Here is a 15,365-nt window from a genome sequence, read left to right on the forward strand (position 1 = left end):
TTCAAATACTGCAAGGAGGAGCAGCAATTTTGTTAAACAATATGCGGTGCATGAAAACAAATTGTGATTACATGTCTTACATTCGAAAAGTTGGTATATATGTCACCAATATATAAATATATGTAAGTAATGTTTTACCTCACTTGACAACGTTGTAATGATGAACATACGAAGCTTGATAAAATATATTGTGTTGAAATTTAGAAGCAAGCACAATGTTTGCAAAGAAAGGTCCATTTATTGCATATGTCTATCATCGCCCAAACAAAAATATGTTTTTTTTCAAAATAGTGCTAAAGATTAAAAAGCATTTAATATGTGATGAAACATGTACTAGCCTTATAAGACCATTTGTTATAAAATTATTTGGTTGCCCTCTCCCGATTTACTGCCTAGAAATGGCCCGACTCATTTTTTTTTAATCAATAACACGATATATTTTTTTTCTTCCGTCAACAAATTTGTTTATTTTTAGGAATTTTTTTTCCACCTATAACTAGGACCCAATAAATGGGAGGTCCACCAAACGTCATTTTAAAGACATAAAATATATTGATTTTTTTTCTTTACTTTGTAAAATTGTAATTTTGACAAAAAGGGCAAATAAAAAAAATTTTTTTATCTCCTAACCCACTTTGAATATATGCCTTTTCAAATGTTTCTCCGCTGTAATGAAAATTGTAAAAGTTTATTAGACAGAGTATATACGGGGGGGGGGGGGGGTGATCAAAAAGTAAACGATATCTTAGGTATTTGATAGTTATATTATTGTTGAAATATTCAAGTATTTTTCAAAGTGTAAATTGGAGGTCTTTGATAGCATATTGCTTAATTAAAAACACAACCCTTTTCAAACTTGCTTTCAACATAACAAGTATTATATTCAACCATCTGCCTTCCTTCACTAAAACGATATATCCAATCATAGATTGAATTATTAGGAAGTCATTTGTCTTAATAAACTATGAACAAATTCTTATACGTTACTTCAGAGGCATTTTTAAGATATACCATAAATATTTTAGTCGTTTGTTGAATGAGTTCCACTGAGACAACCATTTTTCGTCACAAGTACCTGCATAATGACTTCATTTTCACATTGTGAGCAAAACTTTATTCAGAATATGCTATTTATAGAACTTGAGAGTGCACCAAATTTGTTTCTAATCTAAATTTTGGTTTTGTAGATATAGAGATAGTTCGAGAACTTTTTGATCACCCCTGGTACTAATAGATACTAACGCAAGGTTTTTCATATAGATTTTATGTGTTTAATTTCTTTGTGTTTCATTGTTGATAATTAATCTTTTGATAGATATTATAAGTTATCTGTGGCAAACTTACAAACTCTTAAGTTTAAACTTTGATGGTGCTCATTTTTTCCTTACCTGGAATCAAAGAGTTTATTTCAATACGTACACTATTTAACAACTGTTCGATAATACATGTAATACTAAATAAATTACTTCAAGCCACACTATAACACAATTCCTCTTTTAAAAGCGTTAAATATTATTTGAAATATTTTGCAACTGTAATTCTCTTCTACATTTAAAGATTGTTATGTCCCTCCATAGTAAGAAGAGGTCTTGAAAACAAAATTCTGTGCTAAAAATAGACCACGTGCTGCTATCAATGAACTACTTTCAGGGTTCTTTACACTATTTTTGAAGACAACTATACCTTGTTTTGAACTTAAAATTATCATTTAAAAGTGCAAAATGTAGAAATTTTCTCAACAAATGGTTGTAGAGAGAACATTAATGCACAGTTTGCGTATTTTTTTGGATTTTTTAAGGCTCTGCTGAATTCTGTAGCTGCGCAGTTCTAAGGAGGATATCAAAAGCATTTTTCTGCAAAAGTATAGATTATATATGCACAACATGCATTCAATTATGTATATTTATTGTATCTTTATCATAAAGACTTAAAATTTGATAAAAATATAATGTACTTTAGCCATTTGAAAAAATGTTTACATTTTGTTCTCACTGCACTAAAGGTGGCCGTACATCCCCCTTAACCACAGCTAAATTTACATTACAATATTGCACTACTTTACACTACAATATTGCACTTACGTTACAATTTTGCATAAATTTGAAACAATATTGCGTTTAAATTGCATTTATAATTACAATTCTGTCACTGCCATTGCCATTTACGTGCAATGTACACAACCATATTCTCTGATAAAAACAAGATTTTTATAGACTCAAGAGAATTAAACTCTAATGCTTGTAACATATAAATGAGAATTACGTTCCCTTCTGACAAATTTCATTTAGAGTACATTATATGCATTAAAATCAGATACTTTGGTCCACTCACATAGATCACTACACAAGGGGTCCCATGGATCTGACCCTTTTAATATATTGTATGTGATAAGCCCCCTACTAAAAGTACTAAGAGCAAAGTTGTTCCTGCCCCCCCCCCCCCCCCGGTTTTTTAACTCACATTAGTTAATGTTTGAAAATTAAAAAAACAAAAATCAATATTATAACAACTTGAAAAAAAAATAAGATAAAAAAGTAGTATTTTATATCGCGCCCTATCTTATGTGAACTCTAAAGCGCTTAACATAGATAATTATAACAATCTACAAAATAAAAGAAAGACTAAAACAATCTTACACATATAAAAAAGTAAGAAATTCAGAAAATACAGTCACATGTTAAAACAGTCCATACGTACATGCACTTTTCATTTCAAATTTTAAAATTAAGTCCTTTTTTAAAAAGATATGTAAAACAGTTTCATGCATGATGTCAGTTAAATCAGTATCCGATTTTGATTTTAAAAGACATGTTTGTAGGAACACCCCCGGTTATTTTGCCGATTATATAGATACTGATTACTTCTAAAATAGAAAACATAGGTAAAGACATTTTAAAAGTCGTATTGGGACCAATCTTATTCCGGAAACTGTATGTGCAGATTCGTGAATTAGTTTTCGTGAATGACTTCCTACTTGATTTCGTTATTCTAAGGGGCGTTCTGTGTGGAAAATATTAAACATTTCCTTCTGAATTCTAACAATGGTAAGCATTTCTGGGCAAATTGTTGATATTTTTTTGGTTTAAAAGATTACTTTCGGAAAGTCTTTTCCGCACAAAAATAATGTCTCCGTGCTAAATTATTTCGTGTTCATTTGTTCAAAGAAGGTAAACATGGTATAAACGCTTTTTCATTGAAGTGAAAGTAAACATTTGTTTATAACATACACATTCATGCAACAAAGATGAGTATTTTATTAAATAAAATCATTTTCACAATTAGCTGATGAATTTTAGCGTACCATTTAATCTTATTTGTAGAAATTCCGATTTTGCGGAGACCTGGATTGCCCAGACTGGGTTCTGGCTGAAATCAGTATTCTGTCAAAAATGGTAAGAAACTCAGTGAAGATTGTGTAAAGATTAAAAAAATGATGTTTTGAAAATATTTTATTGACAATATGTCAAAAGGATTGGGAGCAAGTTTCAAAAACTTAGATAGGCCTCTCCCATAAAAAATCACAGGTACTTGTGCCCCCCCCCCCCCCCCCCCCCCATATTCAACCCCGGGGCTAATTGGACATTTTTTTCACAAATTATATTTATTACACTTATTCATCATGTGTACAATATGAAAAAATTGTCAAAACCCCAAAACAATCACTAAACAAAAAAAAATACCCACTTATACATCATAAAGGAGAAAGGTATGCCACTCCGGTTTGTTTACGTTGAAATTTCCCTAAGTAAAAGCAACGGAAGTGCATTGAAAATGTATGATAACACCGAGAGAGATTATTACGTCAGGCAAAAACTCTCTCGGACGTTATCCTAATAAGTGAAACATTCTCTATGCACTTTTGTGATTACCTAAGGAAATTTCAAAGTTCTGAACTGGAATACTGTTTAAGGAGATATTGTAAAATTTTACGAGATGCGGAGTTAATCGGATAGCATGGATGAAGACAGAAATATATGTAGAGACGGTGTGAATCGACATTTTAGGTTGAAATAAAATAAATACATGTTTTTAAACTCAGAAAGACCAGTGGGGGTACAACGTATACAAACCAGAGTTGCATACCTTTCTTCCTTATAATGTATAAGTGGGCATATTTTTTTTTTTGTGGAGCGATTGTTTTGGGGTTTCGACAATTTTTTTATATTGTACACGTGGTAAATAAGTGTAATAAATATAATTTGTAATTCCCCGTTATATATTTGCATCTGCCAGTACACAGGAATAGGTTTTTTTATAGTTTCTTTACATTTGGCCATTAAAAAGCAAAAGCACACTGGTCATCCCCCCCAACAAGTTAATTAAATCAATATATTATAAAATTCATTGATTGTAAGAAATTGCATCTATCGTTTTCCCCCTTTTGTTTTATTTAACTTTTCATCTGCCAATATTCTATTGAAAATTGTACGCAATCTTGCTGATCAAAAAGTGTGTTATTACATGTACGTTTTGCGTTCTTGCCTTTTGCTTAATCTCAACGCAAAATGTAACAACACAAAATGCAATAATCAAAAAATCGTGTTATTACATTTTGTAATACATCGTGTTATTACATTTTCCACACAGTTTATAAGCAAAATATATAGAGGATATCTATATTGTGTGATTTGATATTGGCTTTATCCAACGAGTTGAAATGGTGTATATATTCGCGAGGCTTGCCGAGCGAATATACACCATTTCAACGAGTTGGATAAAGCCAATATCAAATCACACAATTATAGATGTTCTATTTATCTCATACGACTTTCGTTTTAACAAAATTTTGAGACTTCCCCTGCGAAACTACATGAATGACTGCCAAAATCAAATTGATGACGTATAACTTGATGAAGTAGCACCGTTGATGTTTACATGCGTCGAGAGAAAGTAGATCGAGTTCAAAATTTAGAATATTTGCTATCTGTGTCTTTGAAAACATCATGTGAAAATTGCTGGAGCTTTACATCGAACGAACTTCTGACTGAAAGTTGTTAGGACTATGGGGATCATGAAAATCAACTCTTTTTACGATGGCAGTACAAATCATGCTAGGCAAGGCTAGGGGCCTAGACTTTGTCTAGATTGTTTGCTGATCCATGGTAAGTTACACCTACATTACTAGGTAGGCATACGTAGTATAATATAAGAAAGCATTGTTAAAGATGTCAAAGGAGTCTTATAACAACAACTTAACTGGTACATGTAGGCTTTACTTTCTCCGAAAACGATCTAAGAGGGGGGGGGGGAGTAACATCTGTCTTCAAATAGCCAACGGGTTCCTTGATAAAATAAGACACTTCTTTGACATCTTGCTTTTAACGATATTGCTACCCTTTATCATTCATTTTATAAGGGCAACAATTTTCACAAATAAAAGTTTCAATAAAATAAAATCTTGAAGCGAGGGTTCGTGTCAAAACCGGAAGTGCTATTGATAAAGCATCTACCCGTTGATAAAGCATAAGTTTATCCAACGGCCTGTATCACCAACACGTATGAGATAAATTAAATATATGAGTAAATATTTCTACTGATTTATATTAATGATGTATGGTATTTTGTCACAGAGAAACTTCACATTTTGTGTTCAGTAAAATAAAATAAAAACTTAGATTTAAGGAAAGCATTTTTTGTAATTCAATGTATATTCAGTCACACAATATATATACCGTAGATCTGATGTTAACAAACTTTTCTTTTTCAGACTTCAATAAAGATGAAGTTACTGTGTGTACAAGTTATCAAAGACATGCTATCAGAGGGCATCGATGTAAGTTTGTTGTGATTAAAGAAAATTAAGACTATTATTCAAAAAATATGTAAATTATTTATATATGTCAACCTGCTGTGTTTGAATGTTCACTTTTTTATGTAACATGAGTCAACTGCATATGAAGAAACATATATAACTATAATTTTCATTTCGGAAATCCATTAATTTTTGGAAAGTAAAAAAAATTATGTATCCTTTTAAAAAAAATTAATATTTGAATAATCATGATAATTGTGTACACCTAGTTATATGCATTCAAATCACACAGTTTTTTTCTTTCATTTCAGTATGAAAAGGTTTATAAAATAACACAGGATGCCAAATTTGGTAAGTAGATAGTTTTCACTTATTTTATAATCATTCAGGAGAGTATTGTATAATTTCCATCTTTCAATACTGAGAAAAACACAATAAAAAGTACAGTTCTTTACCCTTTAGAATTTACTTGAATCTTAGTTGGAGAAACTTTCCGTGTTTTATTTTATGGTGCAAGTGCTGGAGTTATTTACTCAGTGAATCTCTATTTTATTGACATTTTTTACCTGACCTCCAAAAATGTAGTTATGCAAGACATAAATCGATCCAAAAATATACAAAATATTGTTTATTATTCATTTATGTCAACATCATAAGTTGAATTCATCTGCCATGTAAACTGACCTTGATCAATTTTATTTTGGGACAGCCAATGAGAATTCAGGATCTATAGGAGCAGATCTTTTACAAATTCCCTTATCCCTGTTTATGAAAAAATAGCACATGGAATGGTTTTTTTATTGATGTTTAGTGATACCAGTCAACGCAATCATTGATAAACACCAACATTTGCTCTATTAAGTTATTCTAAATTTTAAGTGAAAGTCTCAGTACATCACACAAGAACTGTCATGGCTTCCAGGGGCTGACAAATAGATTTTTAAGGCACTAGTCCAAGGGCAAGTACATGGTCAAAATTGACTTGCCCTACCTGAATTTTTGCTTGCCCTACCATAAACTAATTCTATATTTATAGATATTTCAAAAAATAGGAAGACAAATGCTGAGCAAGCCCCCATGCCCAGCTTTTAATTTATGGCCTACAAATAAATTCTATTTTTGATAAGTCACTTGCCCGCGGGCAAGTGGTTGATAAAATTTCACTTGCCCACCCCTAAAATTCACTAGCCCTGAGCATCGGGCATTGGGATTTGTCATCCCCTGGCTTCTGAGGAGAGTGACTGCATGGTAAACACACAGATTTCTTTTACATGGTTTTGCATTTAATTGGCTATGTTGTTGACAGTGACAGTGACATTTTTTTAAATTAATGTATTAGACGTACCAGAAAGTTGAATGTAAAAACAATTTATTTTCCCTGCAGTCACCCGTATTTGAAAAATACACAATGTATATTTGCACCATAAAGGAAATGCTGTGGAATTGTAGTCCTCTCCAGAAAATATTACAGTAGATTAAAAGAAATCAGAAAAGTCTACATAATTGCAGCCGCAAAAAGATATGGTTTAAAAACGTGGATAGAAATATAGACTCATATTAAAACTTCCATTTTTAAGTTTACATTTATGTTGATATTAATATATTCAAATATTGTCATTAATAGTCTCATTAATTTATTTATATATACCCCCCCCCCCCAGAAAAAAAGGATTTAGTGTGCATTTTTTTTTTACAGAGACTGGAGATGTAAAGGCTTCCATAGCTGCCTTGACTTTTATCTTGTCAAGTGCTGCTAAATATAGCTGTGATGGAGAGACATTGTCCAATGAACTTCAGCAACTGGGGCTCCCCAAAGGTAGGTAGTTCTGATTAACTCCAATAGCCAGAGATCCCCAAAGGTGAACGATTCCAATAAACTTCAATAGCTGGGGCTCCCCCAGAGGTAGAGGGTATATAACCAGAGGCATAACATCAGCTTTGGAACTAACTAAAACTCAAATTCAGAATTACAACCCAAAAAATATATGTTTAGTTGTAATTGCCATGAGTTATTATCGCAACTTGTACTTGACCTTTTGTGCTTAGGTTTCAGTGTCTCAATAATTGATAAATAGGAATTTTTTTTTAATCTGATTTACAGAACACGCCACCTCCCTGTGTAAATCATACAGTGACAGCTCAGACAAACTTCAAACACACCTCAGGAAAACAAGTCTTAGATGTAAGTATAAAACAAGTCTTAGATGTAGGTATACAACAAGTCTAAGATGTAGGTATAAAACAAGTCTTAGGTGTAAGTATAAAACAAGTCTTAGGTGTAAGTATAAAACAAGTCTTAGATGTAAGTATAAAACAAGTCATAAATGTAAGTATGAAACAAGTCTTAAGAAGTCATAGATGTAAGTATAAAACAAGTCTTAGATGTAAGTATAAAACAAGTCTTAGGTGTAAGTATAAAACAAGTCTTAGGTGTAAGTATAAAACAAGTCTTAGGTGTAAGTATAAAACAAGTCATAGATGTAAGTATAAAAGAAGTCATAGATGTAAGTATAAAACAAGTCATAAATGTAAGTATAAAACAAGTCTTAAATGTAAGTATAAAACAAGTCTTAGATGTAAGTATAAATCAAGTCATAGATGTAAGTATAAAACAAGTCATAAATGTAAGTATAAAACAAGTCTTAGATGTAAGTATAAAACAAGTCATAGATGTAAGTATAAAACAAGTCTTAGATGTAAGTATAAAACAAGTCATAGATGTAAGTATAAAACAAGTCATAAATGTAAGTACAAAACAAGTCTTAGATGTAAGTTCAAAACAAATTTTAGATGTAAGTTCAAAACAAATTTTAGATGAACGTAGGTGTAAAACAAGTCTTAGAAGTAGGTATAAAACAAGTCTTACATGTAAGTATATAAACAAGTCTTACATGTAAGTGATTTGGAAGCTCAGGGTAATAAATTTTTAGCAGTATGTTTGCCCATACACATTTCCATATTTACATTACTTTTGGTGGAGATCTAACAAATAACTTGAGATATGATTCCATCACCCTAGTTTTTTTGGTTTTTTAATCTTTTAATTATCAATCAAAATAAGAAAATAAATAGAATTTTTCTGTAATACATATAATTCTACAATTGTTTACATTATGGAAATTATGCTGAATCTTTATTGGTTTTTGATGTTATATTTTAGTATCACACCTAGAGAAGACGGAGTGGAGAGTGGATTATATCCTCAGCTCCAGTGAACTTAAGGTCAGAGGAATCTGAGTATTGTGTTTATTGTGAATTTTGGGTTATTCATGTGCGGTCTCATCTGAAGGACCAGTCTTTATTTCTCACACTGGGATTTGAACTCACAGTATAAACTTAAAAGATCAACTCCTTACTATGCGACTCTAGCGCAATTTCTCTAAGCGCTGTGCCATATAGATTGTATAGATCTGAAATGATGAGCTGAAGGAGACAGGGTAGGAAGAGGAGAAATCAGTCAGATATACATGTATAGAGCGGGTAGGATAGGGAGGGAATATATTTGGGTTTTGATAGGAAGTAAGGACAAAAATCTTAGACAAGAGGGTTAAATTTGTTTGGGATAAAAGAAAGGGAAGCTTTGCAGAATGTCAAAAAATTATTTAAAAGTGTTTGGGCTGCATGAAGGGCAGTATATTAGATAGAAAATTAAAGGGAAATTGAAAAGCTATGTAGATACCTTAATCTGTATTAAAATTAATTTTAAAAAAAATTGATCATGTACATGAATGATCATATGAATTTTTTTATCAGGAAGTGAACAAACCATGTGTTCAGATGAGATTACAGGTACGGAACCCTGACACAGGGGCAACAACTCCTGTCTCCTTCACAGTAGATATGGATAAATTCAGAGTGCTTCTAAGTGGTAAGAACAATTTTAACATAACAAAAAAATTTTTAAAGACAGAAAATACAAATAAATTTGTCAAAATATTGAAAATATGGTAACAATTTGAGTCATGTATACATCTGTAAATTGAACTGTATTGTATATTATAGGGTTAATTTTATCCTGTATTACTTTTTGCCCTTTTACACTTGCTAACAATTTTCCCCAATTTTAAATTCGCCAATTCACAGTTCTGTTTAAGAAATTATACATCTCCCATTTTAAATTCGCCCAAATGAGACAAGGGCGAATGGGGCGAAAATAAAATGGGGGCAAAATTTCCCTGTATACAGTATGTTGTTTAAACGCGTAGATTTTCTCAATTCTCTTTCAAAGTTTCACAATATTTGCATTTTCGGTGACAAAAAATTGTACTAGATTAACAAGGGTGGTTTTAGGCATAAAGGCGGAAACTTTAACATTGTAGAAAGTTTACAATTTCTTGAAATTTTAGAAATATTTTATTCTTATCATTTACAACCAAATAAGTCAACATATATACCAATCCAGGCATCCACTTTTTGAGATAATATTTACCAAGAAATGAATTTTTGTGATAGATGGAAATTGTCTATATTCTTGATTGTAATTTTTTGCAGTTTAAGAAAGAATTTTTAAATTGGAATGATTTTTCTTAATTAAAATATTTTATAAGAATGTATTTTCTTTTATCTCAACAGAACTTAAACAAGCAGAGACAGTCATGGCAAATTTAACGTGACATACAGGAATATATGATAAAAACGTTTTTATTAAGAAAAATTGTGCAATGTACTAGATATGTGTATTTTATACTTATTATTGTAATAAATAATTTAACAAAATTTGAAATATTGTTGTGCATTAATGAATCTTAAACGCATTTGATTCCAGAAAATTCAGAGTAGAAATGGGGGAAAGCAAAACAAACTCACCAGAGATTGTCAGTATGTGTTCCCAGATGTGTGCAAAGTTTAACAAAATAAACACACTTGGGAAACATAATTTGGTTTTGTTAATAAGGCACGAGCTCTCTTATTGTTAATACTATACTGTTCACAGGGTGTGTTCAATTTATTTGTTATAAAAACTTGCAGACATTACTGAGCATGGAGTGACAATAAACATTAAATTCAAATTTGTGTCTATTGTAAAAGATACATGTATCCAATAAGTTGTCACTTGTATGAAATGCAAATTAATCAAGTTTTAACTAACTCATGCTTCAGAACTGAATTCAGATGTGTGACCAAAGGGCTATTTTATAAAAAATAATCAATTTCATAATTTATGTGTATTAATTGAGTCAGTAACCTTCCTGTTTCTGAAAAAAATTGATGGCTAAGATAATCTAAAGTCTTAAAGATGAGATAGGTGTCCAAATGTACAAGCATGTCTGAAATTTTATGTACGTAACTTGGTGTCTACAGTGACTGTTTTTTAAATCAATAAGCTATTCTCTGGTGAATCCTTTTTGAATACAACAAATTATTTACATGTTTTTTGCAAATTTATTTCTGCCTTATTCTATTATAATCAGAAAATATATCCAAGATTACCAATGCAAATTGTTACTTACATAAGCACTAAGCAAGTAACATATTACTAGAGATTAACAAGTTGTTAAAATATGAAAATAATGTAATCAATAAGGTATGATGAAATCATGTTTAATATTATATTTAATGGAATTTATTTAAAAAGTCACAATTTTTATTTCTAGTTTCAAAACAGGAGAAATTATGTATGTACATGTAACATGGATTTCTTTAATGCAGGCTTTAAAAAGGAAGATAGAAAAAAAAAAAATAACAAGACAATCAAACACTTGTCTTTGATACTTTTAGAGATTTCACTTCTAGCTAGTAATAGACCAGCTTTCAAAGAGAATGTAATGCAGATAAGTAAATTGTCAAATGAGAGAAAATATCCTATGTCTTCTACTTTGAGTCTTGTGGATCTTTGTGTCATTGTTACGAACATAATTCAGTCATTTCTTGTAAATCTGAAAGAAAAAAAAAGATATAAAACAAAATACACAATGATGTAATCAATACATATGCTGTTTATATTTACATGTATATGTATCCTTAAAAAACGAGAAACTAGGCAATTAAAGCACAACATCTGTACAAAAATACTTCAAGTTTTCTTGTCTCCTTTACGAACGTAATTGCGTAAACGATAAAATATTAAAAAAAAATATTCAATAAGTTTTCATCCTTTGATAAGAAAGAACAAAACTAAGAAATGTGGAATAATAACATTCACTCAAATTGATACAATATGAATATATTTAAAGATCATTATTTAAAAGAAACAGAAAAGCCATGATTTCTAGAGAATGCGCCACCTCAATTGTTTTTAATTTATAAAGCCAGATGCTATGGGCTTCCTGAAGCCCAAACTTAAAATTCCATTGGCTGTTATTTTAGCAAATACTGAAAGATTTTAAGACACCGTAACTGATCATACAACGGCACCGACATTCATTAAAGGTTCAGAAGATAAAAAGGTGATCGAAAAACAATTTGGGGAAATTAAGTGGCCAGTAAAAGAACTGTATTCCCGTCGTCTCGAAGAAGTAATGAATTTTAGTCAGAGCTTTCCACCGCTGAGCAAGGAGAGAGAAACAGGAAGCAGAAGGACAAAGTCTCTGTGCGATATTCAACTTTCTCCGAAAATTAAATTTGATGTGAAAAAGGAAGGAAAGATTAACATTCGTAACCCAGCCTTTCATTTATCTGTTTTGTCCTCTGGGAATTTCTGGGCCAGTAACAGCTGGGGTGACCTCATCCTATTTGACAAGGAGGGGAATGTGTTAAAGAAAATAACTACTAACGTAGTAGATGCCATGGGTTATCACACAACTACCATAGAAAGAAAACTTCTCTTCACAGTTGCCAAAACTAAAACTATCTTCCAGGTTACTAGCGAATTGACCAGCTCGAAAATAATCTTGTGTGAGGAGTGGGAACCTGGGGCAATTCACTCCTCCTGCATCAATGGAGACATGCTAGTGGGGATGATTAAAAATAAAGAATTCAAGGTGACCAGATTCAGCAAGGAAGGGAAAAAACTCCAAGTGATCCAAAGAGATGAAAAAGGGAATAACCTTTACAAGAGTATAAACTACATCACAGAGAACATCAACGGTGACATCTGTACATCAGACAATACCGCCCATAGAGTGGTAGGGGTGACCAGATCCGGACAGCACCGGTTCTTTTACTTTGGTCTCCAGTCTCAGTCTGCATTCCATCCTAATGGTATCCGTACAGACAGGCTGGGACATATCTTGGTGTGTAATAGCTATTGCTCCTTGTTCAGAAATAATTCCAGCGTCCACCTGCTGGACATGGATGGTCAATTCCTGTCCCTTTTACTCCCACCAGATCAATGTCCGAAGAAACCCCGTGCTCTCTTTTTGGATGACCAGGACAGTTTAATGGTCGGGGGTGAGGATAGTTCTACTGTCATTGTGTACAAATACCTCCAGATGAAGGAAAACAACTAAACATATGTAAATCTAGAATTGTGAACTCCGTCAAAATCACACACTTAATTACTAAATTCCATAGAAATTTATTAGTAGTTTTGTTTTTGCACTCTTTCATAATTTATGAACTCAAAATAAAGTAGTTTAATGTCGATATCAGAAACATCTTTCAATGTGAAGATCTCCAAAACGTTTGTAGACAATGATGTTTTTGTGAAATTAATGGTTGTATATAAATCTGTTGTATATCAAATTACTTCTCATGAAAAAAAGTTAGAATGATTTAATTTTTTTGATGGGACGTAATATTTTTGTAAAATCGGGGTTTTTTAAGATCGCAAGTTGTGCGCACGGACCAAGGTTAAAATGACATTAACTCTGATAAAAGGTGTTCGGATTAAATGAATATTTTCTGTATAAAACAAGTCAAAGCTCAATAAAAGTTTTATGAAAAATAAATAAAGAGACTATAATCATTTTATGATATCTTAAGTATTTGAATTTTGAAAATTAAATTAACTATAATCTATACTTGAAGATTATTGCTAGCATTTGGAAGTTCATTGCGCCATAAAAAAAAGAAATGAAGTGTGTGTCCATGAACATATGTTAAGTCAAAATCCAAATGTTTGACGTTATATAATGAAATTAGCTTAACGTCAGACTGGTCCGTGCGCACTATCCGCGACCTTTAAAGACCCCGATTTTTACAAAAATAGTACTTTCCATCCATAAAAATTAAATCATTTTGATTTATTTTTTCATAAGAAATATTTTGATATACAAAAGATTCATATTGAACCATTTGTTTTAACATAAACGCCATGGTCCACAAACTTTTTGGACAACCCTCGTATATCATCAGAAATGATTTTTTTTTTAAATGAAACAATATATTTATGCCTATTCGAAAATAATGTCACATTTTCTGTGATTGAAATCCCCTAAATGCAATACAACAATGACCAATATTTTTTTTTATTCCTCAACTCACATTCATAAAACTATTTATACTTTATCCTTACACAATATCAAATCGTATTAATATCAATCTATCTGCTTACACTTTAATTATTGGAAAATAAGGTAGAAAGAAATACATTTTAAAAATTCACCATTATTGAAGAATGAGTTAACTACATGTATTGGTAATGCCCTGGTATACCCACACACACAGAACAGTGATTCCTAGAATATACACCTTATCACTGGTGAATGAATTTATTATGTCTTTATGAAGTCTTATGAATTCTCACAAGAATTCATTATTACTCGTAGTATGTCTTTAATGTACAAAGAATAATCTTTTTACATGGAATTGTTCAAGGTACTCTGAATTCGTGAGTTGAAAATGGGAGTGTAGGGAAAACACCACGAATAATATCCTTAAAGATTACAGTTATTCCCAGGCCCTGATGACTTGGAGAGTCTTCACATACGTACTGTAACATGCTCTTTCTACAAAATTTAGTACCTAGCTCCTAAATTTGCCCAAGTTTGTAAAAATCTAGAGCCCATTTTGCAAAAGATCTTTCGACTAAGTAAAGAAAAATTCTTCTGTTTTTTTTTTTTTACATTGAATTGAAAATAGTTTTTCAAAATCTTTCAAAAAGAAAGTAGAAAGATCAAATCACCGTAGCAATTTTAAACAGAATAATAAATTTTGCAGAATGTTAAGATCAACTTATTTTGGGTATTAGTTGTAAGAACTTTTTTGAAACTGATCACTGATTTTTACTAGAAAATTTTTTTTTATTGAAACAATAGAAATTAAAATTACCGCAAAATTGAGAAAACAAGATTGTTTTTTGGAGAAAAGACAATTTTCTGAAACTATATACATGTAATTAGCTTTTATTTGTACTGGTAAAATAACCCATGGTATAGTACACCGGTATCAGATTTTCACATTTTTTATATCACAATTTAGACAACATTTGGATATCACAATAAAAAAGCGATGTATCGAATTTCACCATTACTGAAAACATTTCGATTTCACTCATTTACTCGGTAAACTTATTTTCCAAAACGTTAGCTGCTTCCTGGCAAGAGCTGTTAATCAGTTGTTCAGTTATCATGGAACAATGTGAGATTTAATATCTGAAGCAAAAAATCCTTTTAGTCAATGTTTTCCTTTATTGTAAGCTCCTGATCTGCCATTCCAGGCTGCTTCGACGCTATCTTTCTTGAGATAAACAATCCGGAGAAGAAACACAAATAAAAGGTTTTTCCAAACAAAA

The 15,365-nt window shown here is 31.4% G+C and overlaps 2 protein-coding genes across 2 annotated transcripts; both read left to right on the forward strand.

Annotated features, from left to right (window-relative positions):
* Positions 1-2,968: 2,968 nt before the first annotated feature.
* Positions 2,969-10,426, forward strand: LOC134259486 (COMM domain-containing protein 4-like). The gene is made up of 9 exons (XM_062742063.1): positions 2,969-3,044; positions 3,321-3,392; positions 5,708-5,773; positions 6,064-6,103; positions 7,449-7,568; positions 7,854-7,934; positions 8,913-8,974; positions 9,506-9,620; positions 10,325-10,426. Exons 1-9 carry the CDS (start codon positions 3,042-3,044, stop codon positions 10,363-10,365), a joined length of 600 nt encoding a protein of 199 aa, XP_062598047.1. The 5' UTR covers positions 2,969-3,041; the 3' UTR covers positions 10,366-10,426.
* Positions 10,427-12,210: 1,784 nt separating this feature from the next.
* On the forward strand, positions 12,211-13,140 carry LOC134259485 (uncharacterized). The gene has a single exon (XM_062742062.1). The coding sequence runs from the start codon at positions 12,211-12,213 to the stop codon at positions 13,138-13,140; it is 930 nt and encodes a 309-aa protein (XP_062598046.1).
* The last annotated feature ends 2,225 nt before the right edge of the window (positions 13,141-15,365 follow it).

The sequence above is a fragment of the Saccostrea cucullata genome, unplaced genomic scaffold, assembly GCF_032062105.1.
Source record: "Saccostrea cucullata isolate Sc308-1 unplaced genomic scaffold, CSIRO_AGI_Scuc_v1 ctg12113, whole genome shotgun sequence".
Classification (NCBI taxonomy): domain Eukaryota; kingdom Metazoa; phylum Mollusca; class Bivalvia; order Ostreida; family Ostreidae; genus Saccostrea; species Saccostrea cuccullata.

Excerpts from the sequence above, each read along its gene's own strand:
- LOC134259486 (XM_062742063.1), top strand. Across the intron at positions 7,569-7,853 it reads GCAACTGGGGCTCCCCAAAG|AACACGCCACCTCCCTGTGT; the intron begins GTAGGTAGTTCT and ends TCTGATTTACAG. Across the intron at positions 7,935-8,912 it reads CAGGAAAACAAGTCTTAGAT|TATCACACCTAGAGAAGACG; the intron begins GTAAGTATAAAA and ends GTTATATTTTAG.
- LOC134259485 (XM_062742062.1), top strand. The coding sequence starts at position 12,211 with ATGAATTTTAGTCAGAGCTTTCCACCGCTGAGCAAGGAGAGAGAAACA.